This window comes from Mesoplodon densirostris (assembly GCF_025265405.1).
Source record: "Mesoplodon densirostris isolate mMesDen1 chromosome Y unlocalized genomic scaffold, mMesDen1 primary haplotype SUPER_Y_unloc_1, whole genome shotgun sequence".
Lineage (NCBI taxonomy): Eukaryota > Metazoa > Chordata > Mammalia > Artiodactyla > Ziphiidae > Mesoplodon > Mesoplodon densirostris.
Window position 1 is genome coordinate 2,688,702 of NW_026778236.1, and position 18,909 is coordinate 2,707,610.

General features: G+C 50.5%; 2 protein-coding genes across 2 annotated transcripts; one reads left to right on the forward strand and one right to left on the reverse strand.

The window, feature by feature from the left end:
* Positions 1 to 6,816: 6,816 nt before the first annotated feature.
* Positions 6,817 to 9,863, reverse strand: LOC132482968 (testis-specific Y-encoded protein 3-like). The gene is made up of 8 exons (XM_060088239.1): positions 9,744 to 9,863; positions 9,257 to 9,661; positions 9,002 to 9,211; positions 8,317 to 8,394; positions 8,087 to 8,198; positions 7,844 to 7,989; positions 7,650 to 7,719; positions 6,817 to 6,980 (listed from the first exon to the last, which is right to left on the reverse strand). The coding sequence occupies exons 1-8, from the start codon at positions 9,861 to 9,863 to the stop codon at positions 6,817 to 6,819; spliced, it is 1,305 nt and encodes a 434-aa protein (XP_059944222.1).
* A 181-nt stretch (positions 9,864 to 10,044) lies between these two features.
* LOC132482969 (testis-specific Y-encoded protein 3-like) lies at positions 10,045 to 16,174 on the forward strand. The gene is made up of 9 exons (XM_060088240.1): positions 10,045 to 10,329; positions 10,375 to 10,584; positions 11,192 to 11,269; positions 11,388 to 11,499; positions 11,597 to 11,742; positions 11,867 to 11,955; positions 14,016 to 14,082; positions 15,871 to 15,945; positions 16,166 to 16,174. The coding sequence occupies exons 1-9, from the start codon at positions 10,045 to 10,047 to the stop codon at positions 16,172 to 16,174; spliced, it is 1,071 nt and encodes a 356-aa protein (XP_059944223.1).
* Positions 16,175 to 18,909: the final 2,735 nt, after the last annotated feature.

The window sequence follows — 18,909 nt, forward strand, 5'->3', positions numbered from 1 at the left end:
TACTCTCCTTCATGTATCCGAAGCTTCTCCCGCCACTCCCGCCACCCCCACCCCCGCCTCCACCGGTGAAGGGCCCTCCTAGCGTGTGGAAACTTTTCCTCCTTCACGGCTCCCTCCCCGAGGTTCAGGTCCCATCCCTATTCCTTTGTCTCTGTTTTTTCTTTTTTCTTTTGCCCTACCCAGGTACGTGGGGAGTTTCTTGCCTTTTGGGAGGTCTGAGGTCTTCTGCCAGCGTTCAGTAAGTGTTCTGTAGGAGGTGTTCCACAGGTAGATGCATTTCTGATGTATCTGTGGGGAAGAAAGCGATCTCCATGTCTCACTCCTCCACCATCTTGAAGGTCCTCCTACATTTGTTAATCTCTTGCTAAAAGGCTGACTGGAGAGTTAGCTGGTCTCTATCTATCCTACTGCCCCTCTCCAAGTACTCACTATTTGGCGTATTTGGAGCCTTTACAACCTATTGTAAAGGCTCTTATTAACCTTTACTTTTTCAATGCAAGGAGTACCAACCAAACACTCGCTTATGCCAGTTTACCAGCCCCTGGCCCAACTGATCTGACTGCTGGTCATGCCGGCCTCTAGATACTGCTAAAGAACGTGAATGGTTCTCTGTTTCTGCCCATGTGAACATCTGGTGGACCAGGTATGGAAGGCAGATAAATGACAAGGTATGGCACCCATGTCTAAGAAAACATTGCTCTGTCCCTCCTCCTGGTGAGTTATTTGGGTCTTGCATAACCTACATGGAAGGGCAAGAACTGTCCCTTGCCCACATAAAGACGAACAGGTGAAAAATTGTCCCTTTGCTTTGAAACAAACATGATACTCGGCCTTTCCCAAGTGACACTCCAGGACCAATAGTACATTCAGACTCTGTGGTTTGATCCCACAGGTGGCATCTTCAAATCCCTGGAAAAGATTGTAAGTGACTCTAGCGCTACCGTTCTTGGTACAAACGTCTGCCAAATCAACAAATGTTTTGGATGACTCGTAAGCCCCCTCCGTACAACTTGGGGTACTACGGCTGCTCCCATGACTAAGCTGCCTACTACCATAAGCTATGTACGGGTGGACCACTATAAAACTCTGGACTCACTTGGCCACAGAACCAAGCTTTAGAGCTGCCAAAACCAGACCACAGGCCTCCTGTACCAACTCTTTTGCAGCCTGTTCTGCTCTGACAGATTGACAGGAGCACATGGGAAATGGAGGGTATGGATGCTAGCATTACGAACGGCAAAGGTCGTGGAATACTCCAGTTCCTGGAGATTGCAGGTTCCGTTGTAACCTTGTCTGCAAAACACACTGGTCTTTTTATGTTAGGTGGCAACAAAGTATATAAAGGGTGTCCACCTAACCGGTCAGGACAATGGGGACTTGGATACCTGGCTCCTTCTGTCACCAAGTACTCCACCCTAAATGCAGCCAAATTACAAACCTGGGCTCCTTTGTTCATAAAACTGTGTCCCATAAATGTGCCAACAGAGAAGTCATAGACAATCCACTGGGTATCACAACTCCAACTTCTTTTCATTGCTCAGGATCTTATTCCCAAGCTATGGAGGTTATGAATTAGAACAGCCATCCTAACGCTCCATGGTAGTGGAACGAGAGTTCAGTTCCCCTATGCAAACTGTGAAAATACTTCAGTCAGAAGTTAACAGCCTAGCATCAGTGGTGCTCCAAAATGGACTTGCTCTGGACACCCTGGCTGCTCAGCGAGGATGAGCTTATGCAATCATCAGTGGAAAATACTGCTTCTACGTAAATCAAATGGGAAATATAGTGTCCAACTGATTAAAAGTGACGAAAATGCTCTCGTCACATAATTGAAGCAAAGCCGTTTTATTGGCCTGCTGTCATCCCAGGACTGGGGAACTGTTACAATAGGGTTTGGGGAAATGTACTTTGATTTGATTTGCTCTTTTCTGTTTCTTCATCCTCATTCTAACCTATGTTCTGTTCTCCCTTTGCAGATCTCTTACCACTGAGCTACTCACCCAGTTTTGCTCTCCACAGCCATCACCTTAGCCTTTTCTTTGTGAAACATCAAGGGAAGTTGCAAAGGAGGGAATCCTTGGGGCTCAGAGCGGGCCACCCAAGATATGCCTCACCGGCACGTTGACTATTTTGAACGGAGGCTACCTGGGAAACGGTCAGTGAGGGGAAATGATTGAAAACAACAACAAAAACACTCTGGCCCCCTCCCTTCCCCCAAACTGCGCACTAAATCCACGTGACGGTATCCTCCCTATGGCAGGAGGCTAGAAAGCATCCTTGTCACCACAGTTAGGAAGTTCAAGGCTAAGAAAGCTGGATAAACGAACGCTGACACTTCTTCATTAGGCTGCTTGCCCAAGCTCAAGCCTCTTTGTTTTGTCAAATGTACAAAAATATGTATTTGTCCAAAACTCAATACATTCAGCCTGCTTTGGTCACTTCAGGTGGTCCCATTTCTCTGAGACCTCTGTGTACATGAATAAAATTGGTTTGTTTTTCCTGTTAATCTGTGTTGTGTCCACATAATTATGAGGAGAGCCAAAAGGGCCTCAAGACGGGTAAAGGAGAAATTTGTCCGTCCCCGTGTTGCTAGACAAGGTCACACACATTCACTGGCTCAGAGAAGATTTGAGGAGACCCTAAGTTTTCACCTCTGGCTGATCTTTAGTCTCCAGGTGTACTGGGTGGGAAAACTTGGGAAAATGAAAATGGTGTATACAGTGATGAAGCTGTGCACCCAGCCCCAAGGTAATCTGCAGAGACCAGGAGAGTGGTTTTTGAAATTTGTGTTTTCTTGCTACCTCCCCAAACGCCCTGACCCAGCACCCCGGCGGTTTAGAAAAGTAATAATCTGTTGTGTCCACCCACGTAGTGGAACAGAAACACCAGTGACTACACAGCACACGGCAAAGAAAACCGTCTAACCAAAAATAGTTCGGCATAGTAACGGAAAGGATCAACTACAACCAGCAGCCACAAGTGAGTACGAGGGAGAAAAACGTCCTCCCCATTTACTGCATTCCACACTTCAAAATCTCTAGTTTTCAACACCACTTACAAGGCATGCAGTGAAACAAGTGTGTATTTGCCCCATCACAGGTCAGATAAGCAAATTAACAGAAACTGTGCATGAGGAAACCAAGTACTTTAACTTTGTAGGCAGACATTCAGTGAAGAGTCATACCTACGCTCACCTGACCAAGGAAACGATGGATCAAGGACTAAAAGAAACCAGGAGACCAAGGTCTAACGAAATAGAGACTCTCAACAAAGAGACATTTAAAACAGAGACAAATAGGAATTATGGGGCTGAAAAACCACAGCATGTGAATCAAAACCTTCAGTAGAGACTTCAAAGGAAGGTTTGAGCAGGCAGAAGAATCACAAAACCTAAAGTCAGGTTAATTGAAATCATCCTGGCTGAGGAGCAGAAAGAGGACAAAAATAATGCAGAAACTGTAACAGAGCCTAGATTATTTGCCAGACTCCACTGAGCAATCCGAGGCATACGTAATTGCAGTCCCAGGTGGAGACAGGAGAGAAAGGGGCAGAACAAGTATTTCAAGAAAGCATGCCCCTCACACTCTTCAGATATGGCAAAACTCATGAATCTACACATCAAACGTTCCTTTACTCATACCTCTGTCTTCCTGAAGCCCTCACATGCCTTCAGCACCACCTGATCCTCTGGGTGAGGTGCTTGGTCCACGATTTTCTATTCGGTATGCCCGTATTTTGTTCATGCGCTCTCACTGGGTCATAGGAGGTCACCGAGGACAAGGATTCTCTAACAACTTTGCTCTTCACAGAAGGACTAGCCCCAATTCCTATCGTCCGGGTGATGCTTTTTTAAAAATCATGAAGAAATTGTGCCTACGTGATGTCGGTTTAATGACCAACACCAGAATAAGATGGGGAGGAATAAGAGTCAACTGCCTTCCCTCCTGCACTAGTGTTTACAAAACACTAACAAGTCAACCCCAAACGTTCACCTCCTGGAAGATTCCCTGACAAATGCATTCCCTCAATGTCCTCATCACCCTCTGGGGGCCGTAATTAATATTCTCACCTCCACCAAGCTATTCTTGTCCGTCGGTGATTTGCCATAAGTGCATGCCTATTCCTCTGTTTCCAAATGTGTGTCACTGCTAACTCTACCTGCAATAAAGCATTTCTTGTTGCTCACAAAGATAACGGAACTCACAAAAAAGTCCCAATTCAAGGTGGTGGAAGCATTTGGTGCAGGAATGGAGGAAAGGGTGGAACGCAGGCACAGACCAACTCAGAGACACAAACTTTAACAAATAAGTAAGTGAGTACCAGCAACCCAGGGCATGTGTATCGAAACAGGGACATGAAAAGACTGAGACAGCTACAGCAATAGAGTTGTGCATATGGGCACAGGCACGGGTGGAAGATCAGAGAGACGAAGGCATGGGCACAGCCAGAGGAAGGAACACCAACTCACGCTCAGAGTGAGAGATCATGGGCAAACACAACACAGACACACAGTCTTCATCTTAAACAGAGGAAAACATGAACATGTCCAGAGACCAGGAAACACAAGTGTAGCCCAGATTGAGCCAGAATGCTCATAGATTGATCAGTAATCTGCTGGGCCTCACATGACCTGAAATTCAATGGAAGAAAACCTTAGGCAACATGTGCAACTGTGCATTCAACCTACTCGCACCTAGATATTAGGTCCCACGTGAAAAAGCCCTTAAGAGACCGGGTCACACCTACGTCTAAGCTCTGTAGCCCAGGAGGAAACTCAGTAAGCTATAGCCTCTGGGGCACACATCAGGCCAAGCCTCCAGAGAATGACAATCAAGTCAACCGTCCACAGTTCACAGTTCCGCTACCTGATCCATGAACGTCTGCCCCGCTTCACTCCAGGACAGGTCAGACCTAAGCATAGCCTTGGTCCCTAAGCACTGGCAGGAGATATTAGGAGTTGGGGGACCCTGTCCCAACCTTTACTTTGGTGTTCAAGACCTTTGCAAGACCTTACCAAATGTTCTGAATGTGGATAAATATCCTGGAGTCCTTAGAACAAGCCCCGTCTGAGGTCCCCTAAGACCACGCACCAATATGCTGTCCCACTCCCACTGCAGGGTTGTTAGAGCATAGTTTATTTTTACCAGCACCAGGAAAGACAGGGACCAGCATGTGGGAGCCCCAAGGGCTCCTTGAGGTTTATAGTTCAAGAAGCTGAGAAGACCTGTTTCCACAGTGTCTGTGGGGTGGTTGTGGGGACAGCAGCGGGCAAAGGCCAAGCCTTGCCTTCTAGACCCTCGGATGTCTCCACTGTAGAAGGGGCATGGCTGGGGTGTAGATGCTCAAACACAAAACCTGACACTGAGCGGGCAATCTAACTCAGTGCACTTTGAAGGGGACATCCGTGACTCCATGAACTCTGATTGTCAAACCCTCGTCCTGGAAAGAGCTGGGGCTTTTGGGAGAAGGCTCTTCTACCAAAAGTCATCGAGTGAGAGCTCACCATGTGGGACGGAAATGGTACTGTCAATACGCCACCCTCAGGGACGCCTGTGTTGGAGCCGCTGTACCTGGGAAGAGAGAAGAACACTGGGGGGACAAACATTGAACATTCCCTGCTCCGTCTGTGGCAGAGTCTGTCCTTTGCCTGGTCCAGAGACACACGTGCTTCTGGGAAGCAGCCAGCCCCTGGGCAAGGAGCACCCGAAGCGCTCACCACTTCCTGGGTGAGCTCGGTATGCTGTAGGTCTTCCCATTGGCCTCAGGGGCACAGAGTGCTGGCAAGGCCCCAGAAGGAGGACCGTGCCTTTGTGGTTGAAACACAGTGTGCCCAGCCATTCAGCGAGGATGGGACACCTCTACCGGACTGTTCATGAGAAAAATGTTTACTTTCTGGGGACTTGGCCTGAAGCGGGCCTTGGGCAAAGGGCTTAAGCCTGTCTGAAAACAGGGATATTAACCACTGTGCCGTCACGGGACAGAGAGCTCACAGCTGGGTGGCCTGGCACTTGCCCGTTTAACATCCCCAACTCCCCACTCCCCTCACCTCTCCCCTCTCCCCGTGTGCCCTCTGTACCCAAACTGAGTCCCACCCCCCCCGCCCCCGAAAAAAGAAGAGAGTTCACGTGAGCTCACTCAGATGTGAGGGAATCCGTTTATGTTTGCTTATCCATTTCCCAGCAAACTTACCTTTTCCCCTGGTCACCTTTGCCAGAGGAAACTAACATCCTCCCTGCCTTCCCACCCGTGTCTCCCTCACCTCCCCACATGCCCTCCATACACCTTATACCCCCATGTCCTAAGATGTTGTCTGGAACCCTAGCCCTGAGAGGCTAATTGTCTCAGCAAAAGACCCTGTGCTCACATGCACTAGAAGGGCATCTGGTGCAACAGTGAATTAAATGTTAAGGCTTCCCCCCGTTGTATCCCATTAAAGTGTCTGATGGTATGCAACAGGGAGGATACATGGAGGACCACTATCCAACAAAATTAACTTCCAGCATTTCAATCTCAGGCCCTTGCTCACCAGGCCCTTTCCTTGAACTCCCGCATTTCCCTTGGAAAAATAACAGGCCCCAGTTAACCAGTCCTTCTCTTATTTCTCCTTCTTCCCCAACCCCCATCCCACAGGAAGAACTGCATCCTCTGATGCAATCCCAAAGTATGATTTCCCCCGACCTCTACAACTCTCGATGGACTGCTAATTCCCAGGCAGCAAACTGAGAAGCCTGCCTGGGGCAGGTGTATCTACCCTGAGGCCCTGCACAAACGCCACACAAACATATCCAACTGATGCTGTTTATTTATCTTCCGGTTTTATTCCAGGTTTACTGGTGTCTCCCTCCCTGTACATTTCACCACCAGACCCCGCTTCATTTCTTCGTGTGCATGACAACCATGTTGACCGTTCGCCTTCATCCGAAGCAGCTTCTTAGGTCGAGGGTGATGCTCCATCACACGCATCTCAAAATCGGGAGTTCCTTTGAAAACACACACAGGCACACACATAATAACCCATCCTCTCTGAACGATGCCAAAGACCGCTTTAACTTTTTAGGGCCCTGCCCAGGAGACAGAGTCACATCCCCTGTGATCTCTTACATTTCCCCCAACCACATATTAGAAACTATTCTTCGTAATCTACACAAAATGGCCACTGTTCTCACAATAGCCGTGGGAGGTGAAGGAGATGCATAAAAAAATTAAAAGATGACGGTGATGATCAAAACAGAAAAAAAAAAAAAAAAATGATGGGACAGCGGGGTAAGGCTTTGCACAAAGGGGACTCACAGACCTTTGTGGAAAGGGGGTGGGGGGCGGAATCTGAGGCAAGCCCAAATTTAAGGGGGCGGTACAGGAGGCCTGAGGGTGGGGTTGATGGCCATGGAATGACCGTTCAGAGACGTGTACCTTTGAATCTCAGTGACTCTGACTCTCATGCTGCTTCACTCACCTAAAGCTTCCCTGGTCAGAACCAGTTCTGCACTGCAGTTTTCCAGACGTGCTGTCGCACCCCGATGCCCTCACGCCCTGGTGTCACTGTATGTCTCTGAGCCTCAACTTCTCCATGAGTGAAATAAATGACCCAGCTTACTCGTTTCAGCGCCCAGCCCCTGGGCTCCTCACCCACCTGTCCTCCTCTCTGTCACCTGTCCCGGTGGGGCCTTCCTCCCTCGGGTAGTAGCGCAGGGGATTGGGCCACAGGTCCTCGCCGATGATCTGGTCGGGGAAAGGGGCCCGGTCGGGACGGGACAGGCCAGGCCAGGCCAGGCCAGGCCCACACCCCTCCCCCCGAGCAGCCGAACAACGTCGCCATTGCTGAGGAGGCCCAGAGGCACCCCACCTCAGCAATCCTGCTAGATCCTGCACAGCTGTGGTCAGAGAACCAGCTGAAGAAGTTAAGGCCGCTGTTGTGGTGCCTGCGGCTATACGCCTCCCTTTCAAAACGATGGTGCCACTGAATTGGAGTGGAATGAGACGCCCTATATCCTGTGGGACAAGGAGCGTGGGAGAAGGGACTAAATCACGTTTCAACTTCACCTCACCCCATCTGCCCTTCCCCCCAATCCAGGGAGCTGTCTCTTACCAGTGACGTGAACGAGATACTCCTTAACAACCACCTCATTCTGGAAATAGGGGTTGTTCCGGAAAAACAACGTGATCTTGCGGCAATCACTGGGATATCTGAGTTCCTCCACCTGCCGGGACAAAGTGGAGGAGGAAGGTGAAATCTCTCTCCGGCAGACCTGCTCCTTCCTGCTTTCCGGGATAAATCATTTCCCCTCTCCTCCCCAGCCTCAGCCTCCCCAGCCTGACCTTCAAGTTGGTCATGTAGCTAAGTATGTCTTTATCTTGGGCACTCATCATGGCTGACATCCGGCGGTCGTTCACAAACTGCTTTACGTCAAGGAGCCTCTAGACGCCGGAGGTGAAAGGGCTGGGAGCACAGAGCGCGCCTGGAGAGTAGCCTGGGAGTGTCTGATCTCCACTCCCCACTAGCATCTATTCCTATTCCTTCAGTACAGACTGCATGAAGGCGCAATGAGCCCCTCGGGGTGTGCATACCTGTGCACTAAAACAGGGAGCCTCCGATTCTGAGAGGGAAGCCCTGATCTCCATCTGGACAGAACAAGCTTAGATCCGCACAGCAAACACTCCTGGCTCTAACTAGGATGAGCATTCACAACTCCCCACTCTCACCCCCCTTTTCCCTGATGGTTATTCCAAGAACCACCTGTGCACAAGACAACTCTTTTGTCTCCAGAGGCCCTGGTACTAATGACAGTACCTTTTTGGACCTCTGCAACTAAAGCCCTAGTCTTGTTTCCTGCTATGCACAAAATCAACATGCCTCCACCATTTCAGGATCACATTTCCATGAGTGTGCCCACAATGCACAATCCAGTGGATACATTTTGGTGCCCAAACGGCCCGCTATGTTAGGTACCTCTTGCACTACCCCGGCCACAACACGGTCTCTCAAATACAAAATTAAGGATACAACTTTGAACCAGAAGCCAGGGATGCTCTGGATGATGGTGCTTCTGTGTTCTAGATAGTGCTTCCGCCTCCGAAGTGCTGTGAGTCTGAGACGAAAGTAGCTTCGGAAGCATTGCCTATTCACAGGCTCCAGCTGTAACTGCGCGGCCTCCAGGGCCTCCAGCGCCTCCAGCGGGGACCCGGGGATCGTGGGTCCACGCCCTGGCTCTTCCTGCCCCTGCTCCTGGGGCTTCTCCTCCGGCTCTTCCGCCACCACCTGCTTCTGCTCTTCCTGCTCTTCCTGCTGCTGCTGCTCCTCCGCCACCTCCTCCACCTCTTCCATCATGTCCTCCACAGGCTGCCAAAACACCTCCATGATCCCCGCCACCTGTCCCTCCAACAGGGCCGCGCCTTGCTGCACCACCTCCCCGCTAAAGATGGCGGCCTCCTCGCCCCACCCATCAGCTAGTGCCAGCACCCTACCCACCTCCCGCACCACACCTGGGGACCCGCGGGCCCCTGCTTCCTGAGGACCCCCTCCCACACCCGAGGGAAACCGGATTCTGATTTTCTGATTTCGGAGCCGGAACTCCTGGCTCCAACCGGCACAGGCCACATAGGTATCACAGGGCACCCGGGCGTGCCAGACGGAAGGCCGGAGGCCTACCTGGAGGCGAGCTCCCTGTGGAACCTGGGCTGCTAGGTCAGGGCGGGGAGAAGCGGTGTTTCGTCGGGGCCGGCAATCCCGGAAGATGGCCTCTTGCCACAGGGCGAGGGGCGAGGCAGCCGAGGGTGACGCCCACTGTCCTCGCCCTGATTGGTCGTGATGGGGTCGAGCGGCCTGGGCGCGGCTTCGAGCTCCTTCCTGCCACCCGGTCACGCATGGCTGGTGTCCAAATTTCCTGCGTATGCGTTTCAGGCCTCTTCAGCACAGAGGCTCCAGGGAACGGTTCAGTCCGCAGCGAAGCGTGACTCTAGTTGCTGGGCTTGCGTTGTGTGCGGCCCACGTGCTGAACTTCCAGCTGCCGCACCTTCTCTTCTGCCCCAGCTCAGAGCCAGGTCCACATGGGCAGCGAGGCGGGGCCAGGGGAAGGTGGCACTGCCCGGGGACCCGGGGTCCTCCTAGGTGTGGTGCGGGAGGTGGGTAGGGTGCTGGCACTAGCTGATGGGTGGGGCGAGGAGGCCGCCATCTTTAGCGGGGAGGTGGTGCAGCAAGGCGCGGCCCTGTTGGAGGGACAGGTGGCGGGGATCATGGAGGTGTTTTGGCAGCCTGTGGAGGACATGATGGAAGAGGTGGAGGAGGTGGCGGAGGAGCAGCAGCAGCAGGAAGAGCAGGAAGAGCAGAAGCAGGTGGTGGCGGAAGAGCCGGAGGAGAAGCCCCAGGAGCAGGGGCAGGAAGAGCCAGGGCGTGGACCCACGATCCCCGGGTCCCCGCTGGAGGCGCTGGAGGCCCTGGAGGCCGCGCAGTTACAGCTGGAGCCTGTGAATAGGCAATGCTTCCGAAGCTACTTTCGTCTCAGACTCACAGCACTTCGGAGGCGGAAGCACTATCTAGAACACAGAAGCACCATCATCCAGAGCATCCCTGGCTTCTGGTTCAAAGTTGTATCCTTAATTTTGTATTTGAGAGACCGTGTTGTGGCCGGGGTAGTGCAAGAGGTACCTAACATAGCGGGCCGTTTGGGCACCAAAATGTATCCACTGGATTGTGCATTGTGGGCACACTCATGGAAATGTGATCCTGAAATGGTGGAGGCATGTTGATTTTGTGCATAGCAGGAAACAAGACTAGGGCTTTAGTTGCAGAGGTCCAAAAAGGTACTGTCATTAGTACCAGGGCCTCTGGAGACAAAAGAGTTGTCTTGTGCACAGGTGGTTCTTGGAATAACCATCAGGGAAAAGGGGGGTGAGAGTGGGGAGTTGTGAATGCTCATCGTAGTTAGAGCCAGGAGTGTTTGCTGTGCGGATCTAAGCTTGTTCTGTCCAGATGGAGATCAGGGCTTCCCTCTCAGAATCGGAGGCTCCCTGTTTTAGTGCACAGGTATGCACACCCCGAGGGGCTCATTGCGCCTTCATGCAGTCTGTACTGAAGGAATAGGAATAGATGCTAGTGGGGAGTGGAGATCAGACACTCCCAGGCTACTCTCCAGGCGCGCTCTGTGCTCCCAGCCCTTTCACCTCCGGCGTCTAGAGGCTCCTTGACGTAAAGCAGTTTGTGAACGACCGCCGGATGTCAGCCATGATGAGTGCCCAAGATAAAGACATACTTAGCTACATGACCAACTTGAAGGTCAGGCTGGGGAGGCTGAGGCTGGGGAGGAGAGGGGAAATGATTTATCCCGGAAAGCAGGAAGGAGCAGGTCTGCCGGAGAGAGATTTCACCTTCCTCCTCCACTTTGTCCCGGCAGGTGGAGGAACTCAGATATCCCAGTGATTGCCGCAAGATCACGTTGTTTTTCCGGAACAACCCCTATTTCCAGAATGAGGTGGTTGTTAAGGAGTATCTCGTTCACGTCACTGGTAAGAGACAGCTCCCTGGATTGGGGGGAAGGGCAGATGGGGTGAGGTGAAGTTGAAACGTGATTTAGTCCCTTCTCCCACGCTCCTTGTCCCACAGGATATAGGGCGTCTCATTCCACTCCAATTCAGTGGCACCATCGTTTTGAAAGGGAGGCGTATAGCCGCAGGCACCACAACAGCGGCCTTAACTTCTTCAGCTGGTTCTCTGACCACAGCTGTGCAGGATCTAGCAGGATTGCTGAGGTGGGGTGCCTCTGGGCCTCCTCAGCAATGGCGACGTTGTTCGGCTGCTCGGGGGGAGGGGTGTGGGCCTGGCCTGGCCTGGCCTGGCCTGTCCCGTCCCGACCGGGCCCCTTTCCCCGACCAGATCATCGGCGAGGACCTGTGGCCCAATCCCCTGCGCTACTACCCGAGGGAGGAAGGCCCCACCGGGACAGGTGACAGAGAGGAGGACAGGTGGGTGAGGAGCCCAGGGGCTGGGCGCTGAAACGAGTAAGCTGGGTCATTTATTTCACTCATGGAGAAGTTGAGGCTCAGAGACATACAGTGACACCAGGGCGTGAGGGCATCGGGGTGCGACAGCACGTCTGGAAAACTGCAGTGCAGAACTGGTTCTGACCAGGGAAGCTTTAGGTGAGTGAAGCAGCATGAGAGTCAGAGTCACTGAGATTCAAAGGTACACGTCTCTGAACGGTCATTCCATGGCCATCAACCCCACCCTCAGGCCTCCTGTACCGCCCCCTTAAATTTGGGCTTGCCTCAGATTCCGCCCCCCACCCCCTTTCCACAAAGGTCTGTGAGTCCCCTTTGTGCAAAGCCTTACCCCGCTGTCCCATCATTTTTTTTTTTTTTTTTCTGTTTTGATCATCACCGTCATCTTTTAATTTTTTTATGCATCTCCTTCACCTCCCACGGCTATTGTGAGAACAGTGGCCATTTTGTGTAGATTACGAAGAATAGTTTCTAATATGTGGTTGGGGGAAATGTAAGAGATCACAGGGGATGTGACTCTGTCTCCTGGGCAGGGCCCTAAAAAGTTAAAGCGGTCTTTGGCATCGTTCAGAGAGGATGGGTTATTATGTGTGTGCCTGTGTGTGTTTTCAAAGGAACTCCCGATTTTGAGATGCGTGTGATGGAGCATCACCCTCGACCTAAGAAGCTGCTTCGGATGAAGGCGAACGGTCAACATGGTTGTCATGCACACGAAGAAATGAAGCGGGGTCTGGTGGTGAAATGTACAGGGAGGGAGACACCAGTAAACCTGGAATAAAACCGGAAGATAAATAAACAGCATCAGTTGGATATGTTTGTGTGGCGTTTGTGCAGGGCCTCAGGGTAGATACACCTGCCCCAGGCAGGCTTCTCAGTTTGCTGCCTGGGAATTAGCAGTCCATCGAGAGTTGTAGAGGTCGGGGGAAATCATACTTTGGGATTGCATCAGAGGATGCAGTTCTTCCTGTGGGATGGGGGTTGGGGAAGAAGGAGAAATAAGAGAAGGACTGGTTAACTGGGGCCTGTTATTTTTCCAAGGGAAATGCGGGAGTTCAAGGAAAGGGCCTGGTGAGCAAGGGCCTGAGATTGAAATGCTGGAAGTTAATTTTGTTGGATAGTGGTCCTCCATGTATCCTCCCTGTTGCATACCATCAGACACTTTAATGGGATACAACGGGGGGAAGCCTTAACATTTAATTCACTGTTGCACCAGATGCCCTTCTAGTGCATGTGAGCACAGGGTCTTTTGCTGAGACAATTAGCCTCTCAGGGCTAGGGTTCCAGACAACATCTTAGGACATGGGGGTATAAGGTGTATGGAGGGCATGTGGGGAGGTGAGGGAGACACGGGTGGGAAGGCAGGGAGGATGTTAGTTTCCTCTGGCAAAGGTGACCAGGGGAAAAGGTAAGTTTGCTGGGAAATGGATAAGCAAACATAAACGGATTCCCTCACATCTGAGTGAGCTCACGTGAACTCTCTTCTTTTTTCGGGGGCGGGGGGGGTGGGACTCAGTTTGGGTACAGAGGGCACACGGGGAGAGGGGAGAGGTGAGGGGAGTGGGGAGTTGGGGATGTTAAACGGGCAAGTGCCAGGCCACCCAGCTGTGAGCTCTCTGTCCCGTGACGGCACAGTGGTTAATATCCCTGTTTTCAGACAGGCTTAAGCCCTTTGCCCAAGGCCCGCTTCAGGCCAAGTCCCCAGAAAGTAAACATTTTTCTCATGAACAGTCCGGTAGAGGTGTCCCATCCTCGCTGAATGGCTGGGCACACTGTGTTTCAACCACAAAGGCACGGTCCTCCTTCTGGGGCCTTGCCAGCACTCTGTGCCCCTGAGGCCAATGGGAAGACCTACAGCATACCGAGCTCACCCAGGAAGTGGTGAGCGCTTCGGGTGCTCCTTGCCCAGGGGCTGGCTGCTTCCCAGAAGCACGTGTGTCTCTGGACCAGGCAAAGGACAGACTCTGCCACAGACGGAGCAGGGAATGTTCAATGTTTGTCCCCCCAGTGTTCTTCTCTCTTCCCAGGTACAGCGGCTCCAACACAGGCGTCCCTGAGGGTGGCGTATTGACAGTACCATTTCCGTCCCACATGGTGAGCTCTCACTCGATGACTTTTGGTAGAAGAGCCTTCTCCCAAAAGCCCCAGCTCTTTCCAGGACGAGGGTTTGACAATCAGAGTTCATGGAGTCACGGATGTCCCCTTCAAAGTGCACTGAGTTAGATTGCCCGCTCAGTGTCAGGTTTTGTGTTTGAGCATCTACACCCCAGCCATGCCCCTTCTACAGTGGAGACATCCGAGGGTCTAGAAGGCAAGGCTTGGCCTTTGCCCGCTGCTGTCCCCACAACCACCCCACAGACGCTGTGGAAACAGGTCTTCTCAGCTTCTTGAACTATAAACCTCAAGGAGCCCTTGGGGCTCCCACATGCTGGTCCCTGTCTTTCCTGGTGCTGGTAAAAATAAACTATGCTCTAACAACCCTGCAGTGGGAGTGGGACAGCATATTGGTGCGTGGTCTTAGGGGACCTCAGACGGGGCTTGTTCTAAGGACTCCAGGATATTTATCCACATTCAGAACATTTGGTAAGGTCTTGCAAAGGTCTTGAACACCAAAGTAAAGGTTGGGACAGGGTCCCCCAACTCCTAATATCTCCTGCCAGTGCTTAGGGACCAAGGCTATGCTTAGGTCTGACCTGTCCTGGAGTGAAGCGGGGCAGACGTTCATGGATCAGGTAGCGGAACTGTGAACTGTGGACGGTTGACTTGATTGTCATTCTCTGGAGGCTTGGCCTGATGTGTGCCCCAGAGGCTATAGCTTACTGAGTTTCCTCCTGGGCTACAGAGCTTAGACGTAGGTGTGACCCGGTCTCTTAAGGGCTTTTTCACGTGGGACCTAATATCTAGGTGCGAGTAGGTTGAATGCACAGTTGCACATGTTGCCTAAGGTTTTCTTCCATTGAATTTCAGGTCATGTGAGGCCCAGCAGATTACTGATCAATCTATGAGCATTCTGGCTCAATCTGGGCTACACTTGTGTTTCCTGGTCTCTGGACATGTTCATGTTTTCCTCTGTTTAAGATGAAGACTGTGTGTCTGTGTTGTGTTTGCCCATGATCTCTCACTCTGAGCGTGAGTTGGTGTTCCTTCCTCTGGCTGTGCCCATGCCTTCGTCTCTCTGATCTTCCACCCGTGCCTGTGCCCATATGCACAACTCTATTGCTGTAGCTGTCTCAGTCTTTTCATGTCCCTGTTTCGATACACATGCCCTGGGTTGCTGGTACTCACTTACTTATTTGTTAAAGTTTGTGTCTCTGAGTTGGTCTGTGCCTGCGTTCCACCCTTTCCTCCATTCCTGCACCAAATGCTTCCACCACCTTGAATTGGGACTTTTTTGTGAGTTCCGTTATCTTTGTGAGCAACAAGAAATGCTTTATTGCAGGTAGAGTTAGCAGTGACACACATTTGGAAACAGAGGAATAGGCATGCACTTATGGCAAATCACCGACGGACAAGAATAGCTTGGTGGAGGTGAGAATATTAATTACGGCCCCCAGAGGGTGATGAGGACATTGAGGGAATGCATTTGTCAGGGAATCTTCCAGGAGGTGAACGTTTGGGGTTGACTTGTTAGTGTTTTGTAAACACTAGTGCAGGAGGGAAGGCAGTTGACTCTTATTCCTCCCCATCTTATTCTGGTGTTGGTCATTAAACCGACATCACGTAGGCACAATTTCTTCATGATTTTTAAAAAAGCATCACCCGGACGATAGGAATTGGGGCTAGTCCTTCTGTGAAGAGCAAAGTTGTTAGAGAATCCTTGTCCTCGGTGACCTCCTATGACCCAGTGAGAGCGCATGAACAAAATACGGGCATACCGAATAGAAAATCGTGGACCAAGCACCTCACCCAGAGGATCAGGTGGTGCTGAAGGCATGTGACGGCTTCAGGAAGACAGAGGTATGAGTAAAGGAACGTTTGATGTGTAGATTCATGAGTTTTGCCATATCTGAAGAGTGTGAGGGGCATGCTTTCTTGAAATACTTGTTCTGCCCCTTTCTCTCCTGTCTCCACCTGGGACTGCAATTACGTATGCCTCGGATTGCTCAGTGGAGTCTGGCAAATAATCTAGGCTCTGTTACAGTTTCTGCATTATTTTTGTCCTCTTTCTGCTCCTCAGCCAGGATGATTTCAATTAACCTGACTTTAGGTTTTGTGATTCTTCTGCCTGCTCAAACCTTCCTTTGAAGTCTCTACTGAAGGTTTTGATTCACATGCTGTGGTTTTTCAGCCCCATAATTCCTATTTGTCTCTGTTTTAAATGTCTCTTTGTTGAGAGTCTCTATTTCGTTAGACCTTGGTCTCCTGGTTTCTTTTAGTCCTTGATCCATCGTTTCCTTGGTCAGGTGAGCGTAGGTATGACTCTTCACTGAATGTCTGCCTACAAAGTTAAAGTACTTGGTTTCCTCATGCACAGTTTCTGTTAATTTGCTTATCTGACCTGTGATGGGGCAAATACACACTTGTTTCACTGCATGCCTTGTAAGTGGTGTTGAAAACTAGAGATTTTGAAGTGTGGAATGCAGTAAATGGGGAGGACGTTTTTCTCCCTCGTACTCACTTGTGGCTGCTGGTTGTAGTTGATCCTTTCCGTTACTATGCCGAACTATTTTTGGTTAGACGGTTTTCTTTGCCGTGTGCTGTGTAGTCACTGGTGTTTCTGTTCCACTACGTGGGTGGACACAACAGATTATTACTTTTCTAAACTGCCGGGGTGCTGGGTCAGGGCGTTTGGGGAGGTAGCAAGAAAACACAAATTTCAAAAACCACTCTCCTGGTCTCTGCAGATTACCTTGGGGCTGGGTGCACAGCTTCATCACTGTATACACCATTTTCATTTTCCCAAGTTTTCCCACCCAGTACACCTGGAGACTAAAGATCAGCCAGAGGTGAAAACTTAGGGTCTCCTCAAATCTTCTCTGAGCCAGTGAATGTGTGTGACCTTGTCTAGCAACACGGGGACGGACAAATTTCTCCTTTACCCGTCTTGAGGCCCTTTTGGCTCTCCTCATAATTATGTGGACACAACACAGATTAACAGGAAAAACAAACCAATTTTATTCATGTACACAGAGGTCTCAGAGAAATGGGACCACCTGAAGTGACCAAAGCAGGCTGAATGTATTGAGTTTTGGACAAATACATATTTTTGTACATTTGACAAAACAAAGAGGCTTGAGCTTGGGCAAGCAGCCTAATGAAGAAGTGTCAGCGTTCGTTTATCCAGCTTTCTTAGCCTTGAACTTCCTAACTGTGGTGACAAGGATGCTTTCTAGCCTCCTGCCATAGGGAGGATACCATCACGTGGATTTAGTGCGCAGTTTGGGGGAAGGGAGGGGGCCAGAGTGTTTTTGTTGTTGTTTTCAATCATTTCCCCTCACTGACCGTTTCCCAGGTAGCCTCCGTTCAAAATAGTCAACGTGCCGGTGAGGCATATCTTGGGTGGCCCGCTCTGAGCCCCAAGGATTCCCTCCTTTGCAACTTCCCTTGATGTTTCACAAAGAAAAGGCTAAGGTGATGGCTGTGGAGAGCAAAACTGGGTGAGTAGCTCAGTGGTAAGAGATCTGCAAAGGGAGAACAGAACATAGGTTAGAATGAGGATGAAGAAACAGAAAAGAGCAAATCAAATCAAAGTACATTTCCCCAAACCCTATTGAAACAGTTCCCCAGTCCTGGGATGACAGCAGGCCAATAAAACGGCTTTGCTTCAATTATGTGACGAGAGCATTTTCGTCACTTTTAATCAGTTGGACACTATATTTCCCATTTGATTTACGTAGAAGCAGTATTTTCCACTGATGATTGCATAAGCTCATCCTCGCTGAGCAGCCAGGGTGTCCAGAGCAAGTCCATTTTGGAGCACCACTGATGCTAGGCTGTTAACTTCTGACTGAAGTATTTTCACAGTTTGCATAGGGGAACTGAACTCTCGTTCCACTACCATGGAGCGTTAGGATGGCTGTTCTAATTCATAACCTCCATAGCTTGGGAATAAGATCCTGAGCAATGAAAAGAAGTTGGAGTTGTGATACCCAGTGGATTGTCTATGACTTCTCTGTTGGCACATTTATGGGACACAGTTTTATGAACAAAGGAGCCCAGGTTTGTAATTTGGCTGCATTTAGGGTGGAGTACTTGGTGACAGAAGGAGCCAGGTATCCAAGTCCCCATTGTCCTGACCGGTTAGGTGGACACCCTTTATATACTTTGTTGCCACCTAACATAAAAAGACCAGTGTGTTTTGCAGACAAGGTTACAACGGAACCTGCAATCTCCAGGAACTGGAGTATTCCACGACCTTTGCCGTTCGTAATGCTAGCATCCATACCCTCCATTTCCCATGTGCTCCTGTCAATCTGTCAGAGCAGAACAGGCTGCAAAAGAGTTGGTACAGGAGGCCTGTGGTCTGGTTTTGGCAGCTCTAAAGCTTGGTTCTGTGGCCAAGTGAGTCCAGAGTTTTATAGTGGTCCACCCGTACATAGCTTATGGTAGTAGGCAGCTTAGTCATGGGAGCAGCCGTAGTACCCCAAGTTGTACGGAGGGGGCTTACGAGTCATCCAAAACATTTGTTGATTTGGCAGACGTTTGTACCAAGAACGGTAGCGCTAGAGTCACTTACAATCTTTTCCAGGGATTTGAAGATGCCACCTGTGGGATCAAACCACAGAGTCTGAATGTACTATTGGTCCTGGAGTGTCACTTGGGAAAGGCCGAGTATCATGTTTGTTTCAAAGCAAAGGGACAATTTTTCACCTGTTCGTCTTTATGTGGGCAAGGGACAGTTCTTGCCCTTCCATGTAGGTTATGCAAGACCCAAATAACTCACCAGGAGGAGGGACAGAGCAATGTTTTCTTAGACATGGG

What these genes read in the sequence shown, in the direction of transcription:
- LOC132482968 (XM_060088239.1), bottom strand. Translation starts at nt 9,863, where the DNA reads ATGCGTGACCGGGTGGCAGGAAGGAGCTCGAAGCCGCGCCCAGGCCGC. An exon ending in GCTACATGACCAACTTGAAG is followed by an intron (nt 8,199 to 8,316) that starts GTCAGGCTGGGG and finishes TTGTCCCGGCAG; the next exon opens with GTGGAGGAACTCAGATATCC. An exon ending in GATCTAGCAGGATTGCTGAG is followed by an intron (nt 7,720 to 7,843) that starts GTGGGGTGCCTC and finishes TTCCCCGACCAG; the next exon opens with ATCATCGGCGAGGACCTGTG.
- LOC132482969 (XM_060088240.1), top strand. Translation starts at nt 10,045, where the DNA reads ATGGGCAGCGAGGCGGGGCCAGGGGAAGGTGGCACTGCCCGGGGACCC. An exon ending in GATCTAGCAGGATTGCTGAG is followed by an intron (nt 11,743 to 11,866) that starts GTGGGGTGCCTC and finishes TTCCCCGACCAG; the next exon opens with ATCATCGGCGAGGACCTGTG. An exon ending in GGTGACAGAGAGGAGGACAG is followed by an intron (nt 11,956 to 14,015) that starts GTGGGTGAGGAG and finishes CTCTCTTCCCAG; the next exon opens with GTACAGCGGCTCCAACACAG.